Here is a 23,305-nt window from a genome sequence, read left to right as displayed (position 1 = left end):
TTTTGTTTTCCGAATGAGAATGGGTATGTTGTTCTCCCACAAGCAGTGACTTTTATACCTTACCCTCTAGGTTTTTTTGCAACATAAATTCTTCTAAAACGGTGTATTTCTCAGCTTAAGCTGTTTTTTTGTTTGTTTGTTTTTTCCCAGTGACTCCAGAGTTGTTGGTTTTCTCTGGCTAAAGCTTAGCTTAAAAATGACACCAAAAATACTTCCCTGAGTACAGTGTCTCAGCTTCTTTCTTTTCTATTTCACACACTTGATAAAAATCAAGTAGTAAAAAGCAGCGCTTGTGTTGCATCTTGGCTTTTGGGTTTGGTATGTGGAGCACAGGTAAATCCTTTGCCCTGCTTGGCAAGAAGAGGTGACTACACTGAATACTTTCTTGTCCTCTCTCTAAACCTGTGGATATCTCTGCAAGACTTGTTTTCCTAGATCTACTGTAAGTTGTGCTGGCTTTTAGAAAATAAATACTGTATAATTTTGCTGATTTTTCTTCTTTTTTTTAAGTTGGCATTTTTGTTTTCACTTGAGAGAATTTCATACGAATTGCAATGTGTACATTTTCAGCCCCAGGATAAAGACTCTATTAGCCTTTTCATGGCCCACGTTCACACTAGTGTACATGAAATGAGTACCAGGTATTACCAGAATGAGAGAAGACACAACTATACGACCCCAAAGAGTTTTCTGGAACAGATATCACTGTTTAAGAACCTGTTGAAAAAGAAACAAGAAGCGGTGTCCCAGAAGAAAGAGCACTTGGTGAATGGTGTCCAGAAGCTGAGAACCACAGCCTCTCAGGTATGACCAGGGTATGTTGTTACTCAGTGATACCTGTGCTCTTAACATTGAAAAATGTTTACTTTTGAAGCAGCTTTTTAACCCACTTGTGTAAGATACCTGGTCCTAAAATCTATAGATAACGATACAGAGAACACACAGTTCCCGTTCTCCTAAGCCTGGAAAGGTATTGGCCACTTACGCTGTCACAGCTGGTTGGCTGGCCTGGCTCTGTGCTGGGCGGTGTCATGATGGTGAATGGAATGGGCACAGCTGGTTTCCTCTCATCTCCCAGTGCTCTGGGCTTGTTGTCACATTGGTCTCAGATTCTCTACCCCGAGTGAAGGCGTCATTTCTTGGCTGGTGCTATGATAAGGGTTGCTGTGACTGGGATCCCTAAGTACAGCTGTTTCCTGCTTGATCTGCTCCTTTTAGCCACCATTTCTCTTAGATGATAGTATCCAGCTTCATCCCCAGCCACACGTCCTCCACTGCCTTGAAGGGCAGCACCTCTAATCTCCCTTAGTCAATCTGAAGAGACTTAGCACAGGGTGTTAGTTGTGGGTCTGTACACATATCATCTGATTTCATGGTGAAAAACCCAATATTTAAAGTAGGTGTTGCTAATGTGAATTTATACATGAGGCTCAAAGAATTGAAGGCCACAGAGCCCATGAATTCAGAGTTTGAGCCCAGATCTATATAAAGCCCATGGCTCCAAGCTGCCTCTGTTCAGTTCAGTCACTCAGTCATGTCCAACTCTGCAACCCCATGGACTGCAGCACGCCTGGCCTCCCTGTCCATCACCACCTCCCGGAGCCTCACTGTAACTGGTTAAAAATTAGAATGTGAGAAGACAAAGACTTTGGTGATGGGCCAGCCAGGCCCTAGAGCTAGAAGGGGGGAAAAATATACTTCTCACTGGTGCTCACCTCAAAGCAAGAAACTCCAGTGACCTTTACAGAGTATTTTCATTAGATTGCATGCCCATATGCTTTTCAAGAGATTGGGCCAATTTTCTCCCCAAGGATGCTGGTGGACAGTCCGTGCCTAGGCTGGAGATAAGGTAGAACCTGGTTGGGGGAGCGTATGTTGGCGCCTTTCACCCTGAAGGACTCTCGGGCCATGTCCTTCAAACATTCTAAAGGTCAGGCACCCATTGCTTCTTTGCGCCTTCGTTTCATGCACCAAGGTATGGCTCTTCAGTGACAGATGGTGATCGTTTCTGAACAGTGAGTAGACGGACCATGATTGGGAAAGAGAAACCAGAGTGAGGAGGTTCCCAGGACAGTTTCCAAGACTGAGTGACGCAGAGTGTGTGTGTATGTGTGTGCACTCAGTCGTGTCCGACTTTTGTGATGCCGTGGACATTAGCCTGCCAGGCTCCTTTGTCCAGGGGGTTCTCCAGGCGAGAATCCCCGGATCTTCCCGACCCAGGGATTGAACATGCGCCTCCTGCCTTAGTAGTCAGGTTCTGTACCCCCAAGCCACCTGGGATGCCCAATGCAAATAATAGTTGCCAGAAAACTCCCAAAGAACGCATCTTTATTTGTGCATCTTTCTGTCCCTTTAAAGAATGTCTGTCTTTGGTCTCCCTTTTTATATACATTTTATCTTACCTTTTTTTGCCTTCTTTCTCTTTCATTTGTCTTCCCTCTCTCCTCCTGTCTTCCCTGGTGGCTCAGGCATTAAAGCGTCTGTCTACAATGCAGGAGACCTGGGTTCTATCCCTAGGTCGGGAAGATCCCCTGGAGAAGGAAATGGCACCCCACTCCAGTACTCTTGCCTGGAAAATCCCATGCACAGAGGAGCCTGGTAGGCTACAGTCCATGGGGTCACTAGGAGTCAGACAGGACTGGGCGACTTCACTTTCACTTTTCTCCTCCTGTCTAATTCCACCTCACTTGAATCAAGACCCTTTTCCCTAGTAAAGCCTTTGCTAGGAGACCTGTGAAGCTAAACGTGAAGGAGATCTGGGTCCCAGAGCATTTAAATGTCCCATTGAATGTTGAGGAGGCTGTTGAGTTTGCCCCAGGAAATGTAACAGTATTGGCTAAGCTGAACTGTAGTACCAGGCGGGGCTGACGCTGCTCTCAGAGAGTTTATTTCCCTAGTAACAGAGATAAAAGCATGGGAAGTAGCCGCCTGGTTCTTCTCAGTGATGGCAGCATCTCATTCATAGAGAAAAAGAAAAGGAAAGAATCTGTGGTTTCCTAACAGTCGCCTCAGTTGTGTGCTTGTAATTTGGGGGTTGAGGAGAAGAAGAAAGAAAGGGACCAGTGATTCATGGTGACTGCCAAGTTCATGACTGTTTGGAGCCCCCTTATTCCCCTTCAGCTAGAAACAACAGAAAGTCTGAGAAGGAGATACACAGGTCTTAATGGAAGGACTATTAAAGATTCCTTTCCTTCAGGTGTTTGTGCATGTCATGCTCTTAATATCAGAAGAGTGGTTTGAATATTTAATAGCACCTTAGTTAGTGTTGGAGAAGGCAACTCACCCCACTCCAATACTGTTGCCCGGAAAATCCCATGGATGGAGGAGCCTGGTAGGCTGCAGTCCATGGGGTCACACAGACTCGGACACGACTGAAGCGACTCAGTAATAGTAATAGTAGTAGAAGTAGTAGTTAGTATTAGTCGCTTAGTCGTATCTGACTCTTTGCGACCCCATGGACTGTAGCCTGCCAAGCTCCTCTGTCCATGGAATTCTGCAGGCAAGAATACTGGAGTGGGTTGCCATTCCCTTCGCCAGGGGATCTTCCCAACTCAGGGATCGAACCCAGGTCTCCCACATTGCAGGCAGATTCTATACACCTTAAAGAGTTTTTAAAATCAGTTGATTATGGAGAGGAAGCATATTGTCCTCTGTGAATAGCTGGAAAGCCGGATAGTGTAAGATCAGGTTGTGTGCAGGGAGAGAGGTCTTCATGTGGCAGCAGCCCACAGAGCCAGATAGCCATGCCGTCTGACGTACATCCAACCCTTACCACTCTTAATGCATTGCAATAAAGCCCTAAGCCCCTTGATGGCCATGTATGCCCTCTGCAGATTTAGTATAGGTCATAATGGAGAGCTCTGGTCACTTCTCTTCATCAGTAAGACCTTGCCTCCAGGGTTTGAGTGGCTTTGGACATTTCAGACCTAACAGCTTCCTTACAGACTGAAATCAGTGCTTAAAATGATTTTCCTTTAATCTCTCGGATGATGCTTTTGATTATGGCCTGCCACGTGACCAGTTTCACTTGGCTGAAAAGGAGAAAGAAGCAAGCATCACTGTGTGGCACGAGCCTGAGTTCACAGAGAGGCTAAAACATCAGTCTTAGCTTAAACTCTAATAGCACAGGTAACGGTCATAGTACCAGCCATACCTCCAAGGCAGAGTGTAAATAGCCTCTGTTGAAGCAGAGGTTGTAAGGGCCCTTGCATATAGCATTGGAATGGTGCTCACATGATGAAACCCCTGAAGTGTTTTCAGCAATGGAATCAAAATAAATGGCTGTGATTGTTCTTTTTTATGATTAAAAAAAAAAAAGTAATATTTATACCCCGCAGGACCAGAAAAGCAGGGTGCTTGTGTGACTTGTGCTCAGGTGGGGATGGCTGGGGGTGCTTCCTTGACTGTACAGACTGAGTTGAGAAGATAAATGTTTAGTTGGTACTGACATAAATTAATGACATTTTCCACAAAACCATGGAAAACTTACTCTGTTGATTCCTGTGTTTTCTTAAAAAAAATGGGGCTGCATTTTTGCACATGGAATTAAAGTCAAATCAGGATAGAAACAGATGGAAGTTAGAAATTGTTAGGCATCCCTGAATTCACTTAAAATAATAAGCTATATCTGATATTTGCTGTTGTTGACAGAGTCATGACTTTTCCTTTAGGTGGGAGAGCTGAAAGCCAGACTTGCCTCTCAAGAAGCTGAGTTACAACTGAGAAATCAGGATGCTGAAGCTCTGATCGCAAAGATGGGGCTTCAGACAGAGAAACTGAGCCGGGAAAAGGCCATCGCCGACGCCGAGGAGCGAAAGGTCAGGCTAATTCCACCCTTTGGAGTGCAGAGCTATATTTAGCACAAAATAAACCTTTGTAGGTGAACAATTTTGAACAACTTCCCCTCCAGGGAGCGTAAAATCTAAAGAATTATGATAGTTACACATGTAACAGCATTTCACACCATGATTACCACTTGACCTTTCTTTACATTATGAATTTTCCCACCCTTTTAGCTCTTTTAATGACACAAAAGAACAATAAATACTGAGCTCATTCAAGCATATAATGGATGTGGATTTTGAACATCAGGCCTATTTGTAATACAGTAAAGGTCATGAAGTCACCGCAGAGGTTTCTAAAGGTTTTCAGTTTTTAGGCAAATTGAACCACTCAATTGTTAACAAAGCCCATTCCGTCACTCTGCAAGATGGTTTTCAAATTTTGCATTTTAATAATACAACTTGAGGTTATTATTATATCCCAAGCTAAATTTGTCCTTTTCGAGTCCGTGGAGTCCCTGGCATTCTGTATTATGTTTTATTGTTGGAAACAGTTACTTTTAAGATTATATAGATTGGCTTTCTTTGTACTTAGGTTTCCAGTAATTCTGAAATAAATATAACTTATTTTGTCATCTTCTCTTACTGAAACTTCAGCAGCAAGTAGAAGGTATTTCATTTTTGTATATCTCACTTCCCAAGAGAAACAGAATGATTACTAAATGTTTAGTAAATAGCAAACAGAATAATTAGCAATTAGTAAAAAGCAAACAGAATGATTAGTAAATATCTTTAAAAAACTGAATGAATGTATATGTGCAAGTTCTATTTTAAACAAAAGATTATAATCAAGGCTTTCTGACTCTTTGTGACCCCATGGACTATATAGACCATGGACTTCTCCAGGCCAGAACACTGGAGTGGGTGGCCTTTCCCTTCTCCAGGTTATCGACTCAATCCATGTATCGAACCCATGTCTCCCATATTGTAGGCTGATTCTTTACCAGCTGAGCCACCAGGGAACCCCAAGAAAACTGGAGTGGGTAGCCTATCCCTTCTCCAGTAAATCTTCCTGACCCAGGAATCAAATCAGGATCTCCTGCTTTGCAGAAGGATTCTTTACCAGCTGAGCTACCAGGGAAGGCCTATAATCAAGGCTTGCTGCTGCTGCTGCTGCTGTGTCGCTTCAGTCATGTCTGACTCTGTGCGACCCCATAGACGGCAGCCCACTAGGCTCCTCTGTCCCTGGGCTTAGTTAATACAAAATATAAATTATGAATACTCATAGAGCCAGTGATTCTGTCACCATTATGCTATTATTCTGCATTAATCATAGCAGAAAATATTTGAGTTTTTCCAGTGATGTTACCATTCATTCGTAGACAGATGAACTGTTTCCCTTCTGTTCTAATGTGCATTCAGCATATCTGCCTTTAACTTGCGCACTAAAGACTTGAAAAGTGTATAGAATTTTTTTTTTTAAACTTATTTTTGAAGTTAAAGATAAGGCATGTTTGGCTTGGCCAATAAGCATATAATTCCTAATTCTGGTAATAAATATTTCCATTGAGTTTCAGATAAGTGGAGGATATCTTTAAAGGTATATGTTTATATACGTTTAAAGTAACTGGGTATCACACATGGTGTGATGATCATAAGCTAATTTCACCCAGGGGTATTTTTCAGGCACTAACAAATATGTGATGTTCCAGTAGGTACTACTTCATAACTCATGCCCCCCTCCAGGAGATTTTGCAGACCCAGGTATCAAACCCACCTCCCTTATGTCTCCTGCATTGGTGGGCATGTTCTTTACCACTAGTACCACCTGGAAAGCCAAAATCCATTTTTACAGATCTTAAATTATAACAAGTACCGTGGAGGTCTTTTTACCTTTTTGCACGTGAATTTCTAAGGCAAAATTTTCCTCACAACGAGGGGTAAATGTTTTAGCAAATTAGAACTCATCTGACAGGTTGTTTCATGAAGTTCTTCAGACATGGAAAAGATACATGCTATTTTTAAATATCTGATCCATACCAAAAGTAAGAATACTTCAAAATATTTTCATTTTATTCATGAGGCTCAATTTAATTAAAAATAAATTTAAATAAATTAAAAATGTCACAAATGCCATTAATATTAAAAAAAAAATAACAAATATTGTCTGAGCACCAATGTGTTTATTTTTGGCCTGGAACTTTTCTAGGCTCTTAAAGATATATGATAGGCAGGGTTCCTGAATGTTGCTTACATTGTAATAGGAAAGATAGGAGATGAGTGACAGTGTTGATAGACAAGATATTTTATGCTAATGAGAAGGGCTATGATGAAAGTCAAATAGATGCAATAGTGGAAAAAACTATTTTAAATTGGTTATGGAAGAAAGGTCTATTTGTAATTAAATTATGTAGAGTCAGGTATTAATCAAATATATGCCGTGAGCTCACATTGGTTATATGCACAGCAACATACTAGATTCTATGTGGTTCTTATAAAGGGGTGTATATGAACTCTTTGATTCCATGAAATTGAAGTCTCAAGGTTTAATACATAAGAAGTACTTTAAAAGTAACAAAAGCACATTGCAAGATTTAATATGGCTAAACAAATATTGGAGTTGGAAGACCGTCTTCCTGAACATCTTGACAATCCATATAGAGAAGCCAGTTGAAATTGTTGCTTCAAATGTGTAAGATCATCAAGGATTATTCAGATCACAGGTGTTGCTAGCAGTGACTTCAAGTAACAGAAGCACCATTAAGCTTGTGAAAATTAGATCTTCCGTCTTTGATGTATCAGCTCCAGGTTCTAAGAATCCTCTGATCCCTTTGAAATTGCCTTCTTTGTTGAGTGTAAGCCTCATGAGTGAGAATGCCTTCCATATTGCAGAGCTCGTATAATCTCTTGGAAAGATAAACGTCCTCCCTGATTTTGAATGGTCTTCAGGTTTTTAATGTTTCTTTTCTAAAGATGGATGGGATTGAATTTTGGAGGACCATCAGGAATTTCTTATAGCCTAAATGTAAGGGAGTTAACTGGAGCCGCCATAACAAAATATCACAGACTAGGAGGCTTAAACAATGTTGTTCAGTTGCTCAGTCATGTCAGACTCTTTGCAACCCCATGATATGCAGCACGCCAGGCTTCCCTGTCTTTCACCATCACCATCTCCCAGAGCTTGCTCAAACTCATGTCTGTTGAGTCAGTGATGCCATCCAAGCATCTTGTCCTCTGTCATCCCCTTCTCCTCCTGCCTTCAGTCTTTCCCAGCATCAGGGTCTTTTCTAATGATTCCGCTCTTTTCATCAGGTGGCCACAGGTGAAGTGTTGAAGCTTCAGCTTCAGCATCAGTCCTTCCAATGAATACTCAGGGTTGATTTCCTTTAGGATTGGCTGGTTTGATCTCCTTGCAGTCCAAGGGGCTCTCAAGAATCTTCTCCAACTCCAACGTTCAAAAGCATCAATTCTTCAACACTCAGCCTTCTTTATGGTCCAACTCTCACGTCTGTACATGGCTACTGGAAAAACCATAGCTTTGACTAGATGGACCTTTGTTGGCAAAGTAATGTCTCTGCTTTTTAATACACTGTCTAGGTTTGTCATAGTTTTCCTTTCGAGGAGCAAGTGTCTTTTAATTCTATGGCTGCAGTCACTGTACACAGTGATTTTGGAGCCCAAGAAAATAAAGTCTGTCACTGTTTCCATTGTTTCCCCATCTGTTCGCCATGAGGTGACGGCACTGGATCCCATGATCTTAGTTTTCTGAATGTTGAGTTTTAAGCCACCTTTTTCATTCTCCTCTTTCACCTTCTCTGGAGGCTCTCTAGTTCCTCTTCACTTTCTGCCATAAGGGTGGTGTCATCAGCATATCTGAGGTTATTGATATTCCTCCCAGCAGTCTTGATTCCAGCTTGTGCTTCATCTAGCCCAGCATTTTGCATGACGTACTCTGCCTGTAGGTTAAATAAGCAGGGTGACAATATACAGCCTTGACATACTCCTTTTCCAATTGTGAACCAGTCCATTTTTCCATGTCCTTTTCTACCTATTGCTTAGAACTGGCTTAAACAGTAGAGATTTATTTTCTCAGACTTCTGGAGTCTGGTAGTCCCAGGTCAAGCTGTTGGCGGCTTTGGTTTCTCCCGAGGCCTCTCTCCACTGGGTCTGCAGACGGCCACCTTCCCACTTGTCCTCACAAGTTTCTCCTCAGTTCACACACCCTTGCCGACTCATGTGTGTGACTAGATTTCCTCCTGTTACAGAGACACTAGTCAGATTGGATTAAGCCTCACCCTAACAGGCTTAGTTTAATTTAACCATTCTTTAAAGGCTCTCTCTGTAAACACAGTGACATTCAGAGGTCCTGGGTGTAAGGCTTCAACCTGAGAATTTTGAATGGACACAGTTCAGCCCAATACAAGCAGTTATTGTGACTTTATCCTCTTGTGACCACCACTAAATTTCATGAGCCATCTGCAAGGAGCTTTTGATGACTAGAGGGTAGGAGGAGTCTGATGTTCCCATGAATGGGGCTGTCTTCAAATCCGTTTTAACAGACGATAGTAAAGAGAAAGCACACACTCTAAGCTTCCCTGCAGCTCTTCCACCTTCCCCAGGTTGGGCCTCGTTAACCAGTCCCCAGGAGCCTTGTGGGAGGGAGGCAGAGAAAAAGTGCACAGTCAGGCTTACCAAGTCACCGTGATACACAGCAGGTTCACAGCTCCGGTAAGGCTGCGCTTAGGGTGAGAGGCATTGGGAATGAGAAGTCAGTTGACCAGCCTGCAGTATTTTTTTCATTTGCATTTGTGGGGTTTAGTTGTTAAATGTTCTAAATTGCCCTGTTTATCAGATTACCCAAAGGGATAAAACTCCATTAACAGTAAAGGAAGAGAGAGTAGTATGTACGACCCCAGTCTTGTTGAAATAGCATTTAGGAGAAATACTCCCTAGGGTTTCTTCTAAATATTAAAAATCTATGATCCCACGTCCAGTTTTAAGCCAGAAAGAAAAACACCAATACAGTATACTAATGCGTATATATGGAATTTAGAAAGATGGTAACAATAACCCTGTATACGAGACAGCAAAAGAGACACTGATGTATAGAACAGTCTTTTGGACTCTGTGGAAGAGGGAGAGGGTGGGATGATTTGGGAGAATGGCATTGAAACATGTATACTATCATGTATGAAATGAGTCGCCAGTCCAGGTTCGATGCACGATACTGGATGCTTGGGGCTGGTGCAGTGGGACGACCCAGAGGGATGGTATGGGGAGGGAGGAGGGAGGAGGGTTCAGGATGGGGAACACGTGTATACCTGTGGCGGATTCATGTTGATATATGGCAAAACCAATACAATATTGTAAAGTTAAAAAATAAAATAAAATTTTAAAAAATGACACTATTATAAATGGTCACAAAGAGCATGTATAGATTCATTATATCCTTAAGGATAGTAAATAAACCTGATATAATAACTCACTCAAATACAATGTCTGTTTTTTCTATAGCAGAATTCTCTAACACATTGAAAATGTAGTATGCTTGGAGTTTTCATGGTCATTCCTGGCAGGATTGAGGTTTGGGAGCAGTTCTCAGTAAGCATGCAGAGTTTCCCTACAGATGTTAACAGTAACCATACGTATTGGCTGGAGATCACATATCTAGCCTGAACCAGTTACGTTCATAAGAGGTGCAGTACACAGCAAAATAATGGTTAATCAGGAGAAGGGTAATTATTGCTAATAAAGCTGCGGTAGACAAGGTAATTTGTTGTGAGCAGTGTTTAATTTTATGGTGTAGATAAACCTGTTCATCCCAAACACATCTGAAGAAATGCACTTTTGTTCACACATGATGATTCACAGTCCCCATCACCACAGCAACCATCCCCCATGGTGACTGGATTCTGGTGCCCAGCAGCCACAGCTTTGAAACTCCACATTTCTGCTGAGGACAAGAATTTTCTCTTCCTAGACATTCAAGTTCTGTGTTCTTGAATGGGAGGAGGAGGGAGGAGGATCAAAACTCCAAAAGTCCTCATTTTGACCTTGTTCAAGTTTACCAGCATGGCTTCCCTATATCCATATTATTCGGTTGGTGCAAATGTAATTTTGATTTCAGACTGTGAATTTTAAATCATTATAGCTAGGCTTAAATACATCTTTATTAGTCAAAATAAGAACCATTACAGTCACATTTTTGCCAGTGAGAAATAAGTTTGTTTATTCCTGTAGGATAAAAATCCATGCTTCAGGATTCAACAAACTCTTGGAAAACATTTTTGGCCTCTTGCTGGTTGTGGAAGAGTTTTCCCTATAGAAAGTTGTTGAGATACTTGAAGAAGTGGTAGTCAGTTAGCGAGAGGTCAGGTGAATGTGGGAGATAAGGCAAAACTTGATAGCCCAGTTCATTCGACTTTTGAAACATGGGTTGTGTGACGTGGTCGGGCGTTGTCATGGAGAAGCATTGGGCCCTTCTGTTGGCCAGCGCCAGGGGCAGGCATTGCTGCTTTTGGTGCATCGCATCAGTTTGCTGAGCGTACCTCTCAGTGCAGTGGTTCCACCAGGATTCAGAAAGCTGTAGTGGATCAGACGGGCAGTAGACCACCTCACGGTGACCATGACCTTCTTTTGGTGCAAGTTTGGCTTTGGGAAATGCTTTGGAACTTCTTCTCAGTCCAACCACTGAGCTGGTCATCACTGGTTGTCATAAAATCCACTATTCATCGCGTGTCGCAGTCCAATAGAGAAATGCTTCATTGTTGTTGGATAGAATAGGAGAAGATGACACTTCAACAAAATGATTTTTTTTTTTTTAATTTTCAGTCAGCTCATGAGGTACCCACTTATCAATGTTTTTCACTTTTCCAATTTGCTTCAAATGCTGAATGATCTTAGAATGGTTGACACTGAGTTCTTTAGCAACTTCTTGTATAGTTGTAAGAGATTCAGCTTCAATGATCCTTTCAATTGGTAATTGTTAACTTCTGATGGCCAGCCACTACACTCTTCATCTTCCAGACTCTCATATCCTTTGCAAAATTTCTTTTTTTTTTTCCCTTTTTTTAAAAATTTTATTTAACTTTACAATATTGTATTGGTTTTGCCATATATCAAAATGAATCTGCCACAGGTATACACGTGTTCCCCATCCTGAACCCTCCTCCCTCCTCCCTCCCCATACCATCCCTCTGGGTCGTCCCACTGCACCAGCCCCAAGCATCCAGTATCGTATATCGAACCTGGACTGGTGACTCGTTTCATATATGATATTATACATATTTCAATGCCATTCTCCCAAATCATCCCACCCTCTCCCTCTTCCACAGAGTCCAAAAGACTGTTCTGTACATCAGTGTCTCTTTTGCTGTCTCGTATACAGAGTTGAATAACCAATGCACTGTATTTTCATTAGCAATTCCTGGCCAAATGCATTGTTGATGTTGCCAATTGTCTCCACTGCTTCACGACCCATTTTGAACTCAAATAAGAATTTTCTTTTTGTCTAACATCATTTCCCTAGTCTAAAATAAATATAAACAGCAAGTAATAAGTCATTAGCAAAAAAGCAAAGTGAAAAGTGAACATTAAAATGATATATAACATAAGAATGTTTTCAATACCAAGTGGCGAATTTCAGCAATGCAAAAACCGCAATTACTTTTGCACCAACCTAGTATATAGTCTTCATAAAAATTTTATGTACTGATAAACATGCACAGAGTAGAATAATATCTTTTAATCAGTTGAGCAAAAAACCTTCACATTTGTACTCTTTTTCAATTTTATTTATTTATTTTTGCTTTTGCTGTGCTGGGTCTTTCTTGCTGCGCTCTGGCTTTCTCTAGTTTGGCTAGCAGGGGCTACTCTCCAGTTGCAGTGCGTGGGCTTCTCATTGCAGGGGCTTCTCTTGTTGCAGAGCACAGGCTCTAGGCTTGTGGACTTCAGTAGCCGTGGCTCATGGGCTTAGTTGCCCTGCAGCATGTGGGATTTTCCTGGATCAGGGATCAAACCTGTGTGCCCTGCACTGGCAGGCAGATTCTTAACCACTGGACCACCAGGGAAGTCCCTTTACGTTTATTCTTAAAGAATAGTTAACATGGCTTTTAGATGGTGTAAATATAGGTAATTAGATAATGTAGGTAAGGTAAACATAAGCAAAAATTAAGAGAATTTTGGCAAAAATATTTTGTGATCTAGTTTACTGAGTCAGCTTAGATTGTCACTTGTCCAGGACTTGCCGAAAAAGAAAGGAAAAACAAAGGAATTGCTTAATCTTGAAAAACAAAGGAATTGCTTAATCTTGCATTTATTATTAATGGCACCTTAAAACAGTCAAAGCCCTGCTTGGAGCATTTTGATGTTTGAGTCCATTTGTGTTGAGATTTGTGTTGTGTGTTTAGTGCCTATGCAAAGCTTTGTGCATGCCATGTGCTGAAGAGAAATTAGTCTTTATGACAAAATCCTCATCTGTTCAAGATATAGGCAAATTATTGAACAGTGTCTCTGAGGCAGCTTGCATTTTTCAATAGAGATATCTGAGACGATAATTGGTTTGTGTGCTTTTCTTCTTTGATTAGGTGACAGCCATTCAGACTGAAGTGTCCCAGAAACAGAGGGAGTGTGAGGCAGACTTACTGAAAGCTGAGCCCGCGCTGGTGGCTGCGACAGCTGCCCTCAATACACTCAACAGGGTAAGAATGATTCCTGGGCTCAGGGTTTTCTCAGAACAATATTTGAAGGTTATTAGAGTTTGAATAACTGAATTGAGAGTGAAATGCATGCAATCAAAAGGAAAGAAAGTCCCATAAAATGTTACAGTTGAAACAACTATTTAAGGACATCATTGAGGTCATCGTTATAGTTGAGCTGCCTTTCCCATCCGAAAGTCTGTCCCCCTTGACCCCAGCACGTAGTCTCGTTTTGAATACTTGCAATGCCATGCAGTTTATGCTGTCATAAAAGGCAACTCTATTGTTAGCGCTTAGATTTGGCCCAAATCCAGTGGTTCATATTACATGTTGCTTTAAAAACCAAGTGGAAGATTCTTTATTTCCTCTGTTGCTTTAAGAAGTAAATGGGGGATTCTTTATATCTTCTGGATATTTCCTATTATGAATATCTTATAAAAGTAGTATTAATGAGAGACCCTCGGGGACAGAAGAAAAACCTAGAAGCAAAGATACCTAGTTTTGACCCACACCATTTTTCCTAAATTCATGTTATTAGCAAAATCTCATTGAGCATTCCAATTCCCATAAGAGAAAATAAACTGTGGTGGTCAGAAGGACTGTGTAAAGAGAGATGGAATTACGGGCAATGTTATTTTAAAAACTGGCAGCTGGTCTTGCCTTTCGGTTCTGCTAGGCCTCTGGGGAGATTCCCAGGGCATTACTAGGCCTGAGGGTCTTGGATTCACCTTCAAAGAAGAAAGGATCCAGACTTCCACTGCTCTTCAAAGAAATATTCCATTCATTTTTCTCAATATTCTTTTGAAGAAAATAATTTTGACTGTGAACAGAGAGTTATTATCTTCATGGATGTTTCTTTTAGCATTACCATAAAGTTAAACAGTTTAAAAGAACATAAATATACTGTGATGGAAGATTGATTATTCTGCGTTCAAATAACCTGCTACCATTAAAATGAGAATTGTTAAATCCTAGCTAGCAATGTGAAAAAATGTTCATGATCTATTAAGTAAAAAAGGCATAGTATAAAATTGCATATATTCTGACTTTTTTTAATAAGAACATGCTTATACATAGGAAAAGGTAGAAAAAAGCTGAAAGTAACGGATTATCTCTGAGTAATGCATTTTATACTTTCCTCTTTCTGAGCTCTAGAATGTTTATGTTGTTCTTTGTGCTTTATATTGGCAGCTTTTTCTCTGAGTATATTATTATTTACTCAATCAAAATAAATTAATATCACTTAAGTATAAAGCTCAGTATATTTATAAATGATGAAAGGATTTTGGTTACTTAGCTCTCAGCATTAGCATACTTTACTTTTTTTTGCTTTTGTTCTTGTTTTCACACCCTTTCTGTTCTTTGCAGTCATTTCCCAAATGAAAAGGCAGTTTATGGTAATAGAGGAGAATCAGGTTCAACATTTGATGAGATTTTATAAGTAAGAGTATATAATACAGTTCAGGAAATTTCATAGAAAATCCTTTAAAAAAATGTATCATAAACCTACATATACTTCTTACAGATATTAATTCTTACTCCAAAGTATTTGCCCTGATACTTGTAACTTATTACATTAATACTATCTCTTGAGTAAATTAAGATTCTGACCTTCAGAGACTAAGGAGGAATGTAGAAAGAAGGTTCAGCCTCTACGGGCATCTTCCTGGTTGAGTCATTATAGTGTAATAGATGCTTCTTGTACATATAAAGCAGAAAGACAAAACTAAGAGATTCTGAGCTAAAGGACTCTGTTTCTGGGTTGTTACTGTTATTTAGTCGCTAAGTTGTATCTGACTCTTTATGACCCCCGTGGACTATAGCCCACCAGGCTCCTCTGTCCATGGGATTCTCCAGGCAAGAATACTGGAGTGGGTTGCCATTTCATTCTCCAGGGTATCTTCCCTACCCAGGGATCAAACCCTGTGTCTCTTGAATTGGCAGGCAGATCCTTTCCAACTGCACCACCAGGGAAGTCCCTGTTTCTGGAAGGCCTGATTCAAAGGCAGTTATATTACATAGGTTGGATGAACCCATAAATACCCTAAAACCTGTACATTTATGAAATTCCCTGGCCTCAGTGTGCACGACTCTGCAGGTGGTACATCAGGAAGATAAATTTACTTGGAAGCCAAAAAAGGCAGTGATGTTTTCAAAGTATCAGAAAAGTGCCAGAAAGACCTGGACCTACTGGTGTCCCACAGTGGGATCTCTGGGAGGGCTGCAAAAACTGCCAAACCAAGACTGGTGTGAAGAGGAGACGGTGGAAAAGACCAGCCACTGAAGACCAGCTTAGTGACCCAACAGTGGTTGTGAGAGAGCAGAGCGCCCTGGTCTTGAGAGTGTGTGTGCTTTTCTTCAGGTCAACCTCACTGAGCTGAAAGCCTTTCCCAGCCCTCCAAATGCAGTCACCAACGTTACTGCGGCTGTGATGGTCCTTCTGGCTCCCCGGGGCAGAGTGCCGAAAGACCGGAGTTGGAAAGCAGCAAAAGTCTTCATGGGGAAGGTATCAGCCTGGCAGCGTGAAAATTCTGATGATTTCTGTGTTCAGTTCTGTGGCTATACTTGACAGCAGGGACAAGGGACGAATGGACTGGGAGTTTGGGATTAGCAGATGCAAACTATTTTACGCAGAATGGATAAACAGGGTCCTATTGTATAGCACAGGGAACTATATTCAATATCCTCTGATGGACCGTATGAAAAGAATGTGTGTATATATATATTCTCTGTATATGTGTAATTGAATCTCTGTGCTCTACATCAGAAATTAACCCAACATTGTGAATCAACTATACTTCAGTAAAATAAATTTTCTTAAAGTACAGGCAGTTTGAGGAGAAAGAAGAAAGCTATAACATTCCGAACTATTAAAAAGAAGTCATGTTCAGATTTGCTGAGAGTAATCTACTGTGTGTTCTCTGGACCTAGAACTTTTGTTTGCCAAGTTGGAGATTAGCGTGGGGTTGTAGCACACCTAGATCAGCACCAGCAGCAGTTGGAAGGTTGCTAATTATTTTCAAAATTATGAAAGCAGTTAAGTGTAGGAGGGAGAAAATTACATGGATTTCTTCTGTTGGAAAATGTTACTAATGTACAAGAAGGTGAAGCAAAGGGGCTTTGGGGTATGTGTTTTTCTTTTTCTTTTCTGCCTTTCTTTTCTTCAAAATGTGAATGCCTCCTGTGCAAAGACTGAATATTTTACCCTGGGATAAAAGGGATTTTAAAAGTGTCCATTGCTAATTCTAACTTTAGACTGTAAAGACTGAAAAAGTCAAACAGTGGGATAAATGCAGCTTGCCAATTTTGCCTTTGTGATGTGAATCCTAAAAGCTGATTTTAACTTTTGATCTTGGAATTTTCTCTGCAGCACAAATGGCTCATTGCAATGTCTTTTTTGCTTTACAGGTGGATGATTTTTTACAAGCGTTAATTAACTATGACAAAGAGCACATTCCAGAGAATTGTCTAAAAGTGGTGAAGGAACAGTATTTGAGAGACCCTGAGTTCAACCCAAACCTGATTCGGACCAAATCTTTTGCAGCAGCTGGTCTCTGCGCCTGGGTCATCAACATCATGAAATTCTATGAGGTGTATCAGGCATGACCAGATGGTTTATGGGTGTTATTCAGGAAGGGTCGTATATATATTAATTTCTAGGCCAGCAAGAAATGTAAAATAATTTGATATTTAATTATCTGAATAAGATACATTTCTAAGAATAAGACATGAAGGTGTCAGATTAATCAGAATTCTCTAAAGGAGGGTATCTGAAATGTTGGAAGCCATGCTTTTTTAGGGTAGAGTAACTTCTTTAGATCAAATAGCAGCAATTAAATTTGATTAGAAAAAAACATTTGGGTAGAATAATTAAATTTATTTATATTGAAATATTTCAGTTGTTGGCTTGAAACAACTGCAAATCTGAGTTCATGTTTAATTAAATTTCATCCCTGCTCTCAAAGCAGAAATTTACGCCAGCTACAAGTAGACTTAATGAGATGAGAAATAACCTTTGGAGGACTTTCGTATTTTAATGACGAATGCGTTTTTGACTGTGTGAGATCTTTTCTAAAGTTTGTAGTTTTGGGCCAGATAGAGATAGATGATCATCTCAGTTAATCCTTTATTTATCAAGTATTTGTCTGTCAGGTATGCCCCAAACACTTCGCGAAGCACTGGATGTGAGAGGGAACATGCATGGCCCTTTGCCAGGAAGAGCTGACTCATTTCTGTCTTTAAATCTTGTGTGTTATATTCAAAGGTGGAATTGCTGAGGAAATGCCACTGTCATTCCCAGGATGATTTTCAGAAAACTAGGTTCTGTCCTTCACTCTGGGGACCCATGGGAATAGGACCCTGTCCGTCTCTCTTTAGTGGAAGGAAACCCGTATCAGGCAAGACTGCAGACGGATCACAGCTGATGGGCGACCTCGCTCCATAATGGCACGCCTGACCACTGTGCCAGCCTCACACCCTAGGTGGAAAGACAAGCCCAGCACTGGACCATTGCTGTGTTCTGTGTTGTTTTGCTATAAAATAGAAAAGAAAATTTAATTTCCATTCTCCCTTCCCAACAGAATATTTGATCCACTCAAATGCTCAAACCACCCATTCAGATAACCTTTAAGGTGGCCAGAACATAGAGAAAAAAAAAGTGTTAGTGTGGTTAACATTATACTGTGTGAGGGTATCTCACATGTTCCTTTCTGGGTTCAGAGAATTTTCTCCACACCAATTTTCTGCCTTTAAGGCTAGACATGATCCCACGTTTAGCTGTAGTTGCTGTACTCAACAATTTCTGGTGATATGAGGATTGTCTCCAAATTTTACGAAAAACTAATTTTAGTATCTTAATGGTATTTGACCTGCGTAGCATTTTATGCTAGTGCTTGTCACTCTAATGTCCACAACAAGTGAGTGAGTAATGGACAAGCAGAGAGAATTTGGAAGGCTATGTGGAATTTTGATCTGCCATTAGGTGTTACCATGACTAAGAGTAAACACCAAATTTCTAGATGAATTAGAGATTTTAACTGTAAAGCTTCCAGCAAATAGAAGGCCGAATGATTACCTGCCCTCTTTGCATCTTCATTGCCTTGTGAAATAACCCTTACGTGGCTTTTCAGGTCTACTGTGACGTGGAGCCCAAACGCCAAGCATTAGCCCAGGCAAACTTAGAACTGGCTGCAGCTGCTGAGAAATTGGGGGCTATCAGGAAAAAGCTAGCGGTGAGTACGGGCTCCAACACTGAAGAAGGTCCTAAGAGGTGGAACCCCGCCCGCATTCTTAGGATCCCACCTTCAGACAGGGCCGTCTCTGAGACCTACCGCTCAGGAAGGAATTGGACCTTTCATGAATATTTTCATTTATATTCTTCAGTAGACATTCCTTGTCTGCTCGATGCTGACTGAGCTAGAAAAGGGAACTTTTCGTGATTTCTGCACTTAAGGAATTGCCATGGTCTGGCAGTAGAAAGAGGGTAGCATTCAGGGATTTAAAGCAAGGATTCTGGAATCAAAGTGCCTGGATTTACATCCAGACTCCACTATTTACTGTTTCACCCAGCACATGTTAGTTAACCTCTCTGAGCCTCTTTTTTCTCATCTGAGAAATTGGTCTGTAATAATAGGTAGATCATGAAGATTTTTATCCAATTTTTGGATTTTTATCTCATTTTTGAGAGTAATTCATAATGAGAATTTAGCATGGTGCCTGGCATATAGTATGTGATTTAAAAATGCTAACTGTAAATATTATCACCTTGACTATCTCTACAAGTATCTCTACAAGTATCTCTACAAGTGTCGTTTGGTGCTACAAGTATATGTGTGACTATATCCAGAATGCAATAGGAGCGTCGTAGAAGAGCCTAGAGAAATTAGGGAAAGTTTCATATTGAAGGTGTATTTGATATGAGCTGCAAAAATTACTTGGGAGTCACCAAGGATAATAAGATCAGGAGAGGTGTTTGTGATTAAAAAAAAAAAAAAAAAAAGTGAAGAAAAGAGGGAAGAAGCAGTTGGTAGACTTCATGAGTCCTAGTAGGCCAGAACCCTAATGTGAGTGTCTGCGGGACGGTTAGGAATAGTAGGAAGGAATGAAAGATGAAGTTGCAAAACCTTCTCTGCCTTTCATGCTGCAGAATTTAAATCTTACCTGACCTTGGTATTGAGCCTTTGAAAGATTTTAATAGGTTAAAATGCCATGGTCACTTTTCATCAACTGAATGGAAGCTGGGAAAAGAAGAGGCTAGCTGCAGAAAGACAAGTTACAAGTGCCGCTGTGAGTCCTACGAGGGCCTCAGCTAAGGCGGGAGAAGCTACAGTAGAGACAAGAAGCAGCAGTTGGTAGACTTGACAAGTCCATGCATTCAAGGCTGCTGATGACATGGTGGTGGAGGGACACATACAGAATAGAGTTGATGAGCTGGAGGTACCTGACATGGTAGCTTGGAGTGGTTCAGTCAGAGTGGCAAGGCTGGGTAACCCTGGCCACCTAGGAAATCCTCAGAGCTTCAGTTTCTTAACTGTCACTTTGTGAATAACAGCTAATTCTCAAGGTGGGCATCTGTGATGTATTTTGGCTACCAGCATCTAATCTACCTTCTTTGGGTGGTAACAGACTGGTTTATCTTTGGAGAATTACCTTTCCCCATTGGATACACTCAAGTAGGACTTCGATCAGGGGTACCTTCTTCTGTCCTAACTGAAGCCTGGTTATGTGATCCAAGCTTTGCCAGTTTGACTCCCCCAATCTCTAGAATCAAATCAGTAGCCAGAGGATGAGACTGACAATAAAGTCCACATATGGTAGGACAGTGTCCAGAGGAAGCTTTCAAGTATTTCGTTCCTGCCCCCAAGTCTCTCTAGAGCTCCTAGGAGCCTGCGTGTGATTCTGTGCCTTTCTTTTCATTGAAAGAGCTCCCGCATTTTTAGGAGATTCTCTTTAGCTTAATTTGGCTAGAGATGATCTCTAGGAGCAGAAAGCATTGAGGGAAGACCTGAAGGAGCATGCTCCCATCTTGGAGGAAATCCTACCATGGGTCTCTGAGCAGGTGAACTCAGGCATCACTGGACCTGGACTGTGGTGCCCACAGTGGGCAGGCAGCCAGGCCCAGCTTCCTATAGAACAGGACTTGAACTTGGCTTGATTATTGTGGGGACACTGTTATCAACAACAGTAGCTGATTTAGACAGATTTAGAAAAACATATTCATTTTATTAAATTTAACTTCATTTATTGGTCAGTGCTCTCACTGTCAATGTGACTAAAACCTTTAGAAGAATGTGGCCATCTATTATTAATGGCTTTATGTAATTTTTAGAAGCAAGTTAATGTTCATGGAAAAGTAACAAGAATGCTCAAGACAACCATGAAAGTAAAAGTGTTAGTTGCTCAGTCATGTCTGACTCTTTGCAACCCTATGGTCTGTAGCCTGCCAGGCTCCTCTGTCCATGGGATTCTCCAGGCAAGAATACTAGAGACGGTAGCCATTCCCTTCTCCAGGCAATCTTCCCAACCCAGGCATCGAACCCAGTTCTCCTGCATTGCAGGCAGAATCCTTACTATCTTACCAGTTCTAAAGTTGAGACTTTCTATGCTTGTGGATGGCATCACTGACTCGATGGACGTGAGTCTCAGTGAACTCCGGGAGTTGGTGATGGACAGGGAGGCCTGGTGTGCTGTGATTCATGGGGTCACAAAGAGTCGGACATGACTGAGCGACTGATCTGATCTGATCGGATGCTTATGGAATTAGCCCTCTTTTGGGTACAGCCTGCAATGAGCTGAAAAGAACTGCTTACCTTGATTGTTTTCAAAGACCTGCAGTAGAAGCAGAGGTTCGTATATCAATTAACTGCAAATCTAAGTTTCCAGACACAGAGGAAAATAATAGTCACAATGTCTTTATGGAAGTTGGTCTGTTCTATCCCCCTATCAAGAGTGGATTTCCAGAGAGTAGCTATTAATGCAGCAGAATCTTGGTCTGCTGTTTCTACCAACATTCAATTAGATGGTAGTACTGTGTCAGTAATGTCTTGGTTTTTATGGTCATATTGTGGTTGTATGGGAGAATGTCCTTTGTAGGAAATTTGAAGTAAAAAACAATTCTCTGTGAAGACTGGTCAGGCCACAGTCAAAGACAAACTGCATAGTTTCTGTCTGTCGGTACAGAGTCAAGTCAAGGTTTGAGCCCAGGTGTTGTGATAATTTTTGCCAGCTTTGCTTTCATCTCCTTCAGCCTCTGTTTCCTTCTCTCTCGTGGCCTTTCCCGCCTCCTCATCTATGCCTTCTGTTGCCGTCTCGCCTAGAAAAGCAGGGCTGTGTCTACCAGCATTTAGGAAATTCATTCATTAACTAGTATTAGACTTTGTATATTTGTTCTTTCAAAGTCTTTATCTCTAATTTCAGACTAAAAGATGGCCTCATATTGAAGCCTGAGTGGGGAAAAAAAAACAAAACAAACCCGCTTAGGCCATCCTGTCTTTGAAACATACAGGATCTAAGGATGGCCATGAAAATGTGCAAACTCGTCTCTTTAGGGAAATGGTTCTCAGAGTGTGTTCTCTCGACCACAGAAGCGTCGGTGTCACCTGGGAACTCCTTAGAGGTCCAGACTCTCAGATCCACTGAAAGACCAACCCTGGCAGGGAGTTCAGGAATTTGGGTTTGATCAAACCCTCCGGGTGGTTCTGGTACACACTTCAGCTGGAGAACACCGGTTTCAGGGTGTCTGGTGGGCTGGGGTCTTCAGACTAAGTCCTTCCCCCACCTCCCATTTATTTCTAGAACCTGAAAGGCCAGGGCCTGTCTGGAACTGTGAAGCAACCAAGATTCTACCCAGCGCACAGGCTGACAGGTTACCCACCGCTGTTTCACAGATGCTGGGCAGAAGATGTGGGGTATGGGCTGAGTGGGTCAGAGAGCGGAGGGCTTCATTGCCCACAGCACAGCGAGCAGCATGAGCCTCGTGTGGGCCTCAATTCCCCAATCCCCATGGCCGTGACGCCCAGTGGGTCAGCTGAGGCAGTTCACAGTTTTGTGTCATAGCTGAGATATCCCAAGCTTAGGAAACACCCCCTATAAAGAAAGCTGCGAGTAAATCTGCCCAACTTTTGTCCCACAGAGAAACACATCTTTAGTACTCTTGCACAGGAGTACTTCTGTCCATGCCCTGAGAGAAACACTGGCTCTATTTCCGAAGCCTACATGCTCTGCAGATATCTTGCGGAAGATAGTCCAGAGCAAGAGCTGTCAGAACCTCTTCATGAGAGGCAGAGAAACCAAATGCAGGAGCCCATGGTCTCCCAATACCCAGTCCCCACCCAGCTTTACAAAAGGAAAAGGTATATCAGCTTATATCTTAGGTATGTAAATTATTGCTGATGAGTCGTTCAGTCCTATCTGACTCTGTGACCCCATGGACTGCAGCATGCCAGGCTTCCCTGTCCTTCACTGTCTCCTAGAGTTTGTTTAAACTCATGTCTATTGAGTCAGTGATGCCATCCAACCATCTCGTCGCCTCTGTTGCCCCCTGCTCCTCCTACCCTCAATCTTTCCCAGCATCAGAGTCTTTTCCGATGAGTTGGCTCTTTGCATCAGGTGGCAAAGTATTGGAGCTTCAGTATCAGTCCTTCCAATGAATATTCAGAGTTTATTTTCTTTCGGATTGACTGGTTTGATCTCCTTGCAGTCCAAGGGACTCTCAAAAGTCTTCTCCAGGACCATAGTTTGAAAGCATCAATTCTTCAGTGCTCAGCCTTCTTTATGGTCCAACTCTCACATCCATACATGACTACTGGAAAAACCATAGCTCTGACTATA

At 41.6% G+C, this 23,305-nt stretch overlaps 1 protein-coding gene across 2 annotated transcripts in view; it reads left to right on the top strand.

The window, feature by feature from the left end:
- The window catches only part of DNAH11 (dynein axonemal heavy chain 11), a 371,336-nt gene that overhangs the window by 235,315 nt on the left and 112,716 nt on the right, over window positions 1–23,305 (top strand). For both annotated transcript variants that reach the window (XM_070369750.1, XM_070369751.1), the window contains exons 56-61: window positions 571–804; window positions 4,671–4,817; window positions 13,367–13,480; window positions 15,840–15,983; window positions 16,886–17,068; window positions 18,607–18,708. In XM_070369750.1, coding sequence (XP_070225851.1) covers window positions 571–804; window positions 4,671–4,817; window positions 13,367–13,480; window positions 15,840–15,983; window positions 16,886–17,068; window positions 18,607–18,708 — 924 coding nt within the window. The remainder of the gene's footprint in view (window positions 1–570; window positions 805–4,670; window positions 4,818–13,366; window positions 13,481–15,839; window positions 15,984–16,885; window positions 17,069–18,606; window positions 18,709–23,305) is intronic.

This window comes from Bos mutus, chromosome 4 (assembly GCF_027580195.1).
Source record: "Bos mutus isolate GX-2022 chromosome 4, NWIPB_WYAK_1.1, whole genome shotgun sequence".
NCBI classification, from domain to species: Eukaryota; Metazoa; Chordata; class Mammalia; order Artiodactyla; family Bovidae; genus Bos; species Bos mutus.
Note: the sequence above shows the minus strand (reverse complement) of the source record. Positions and strands in the feature narration are given on the sequence as shown.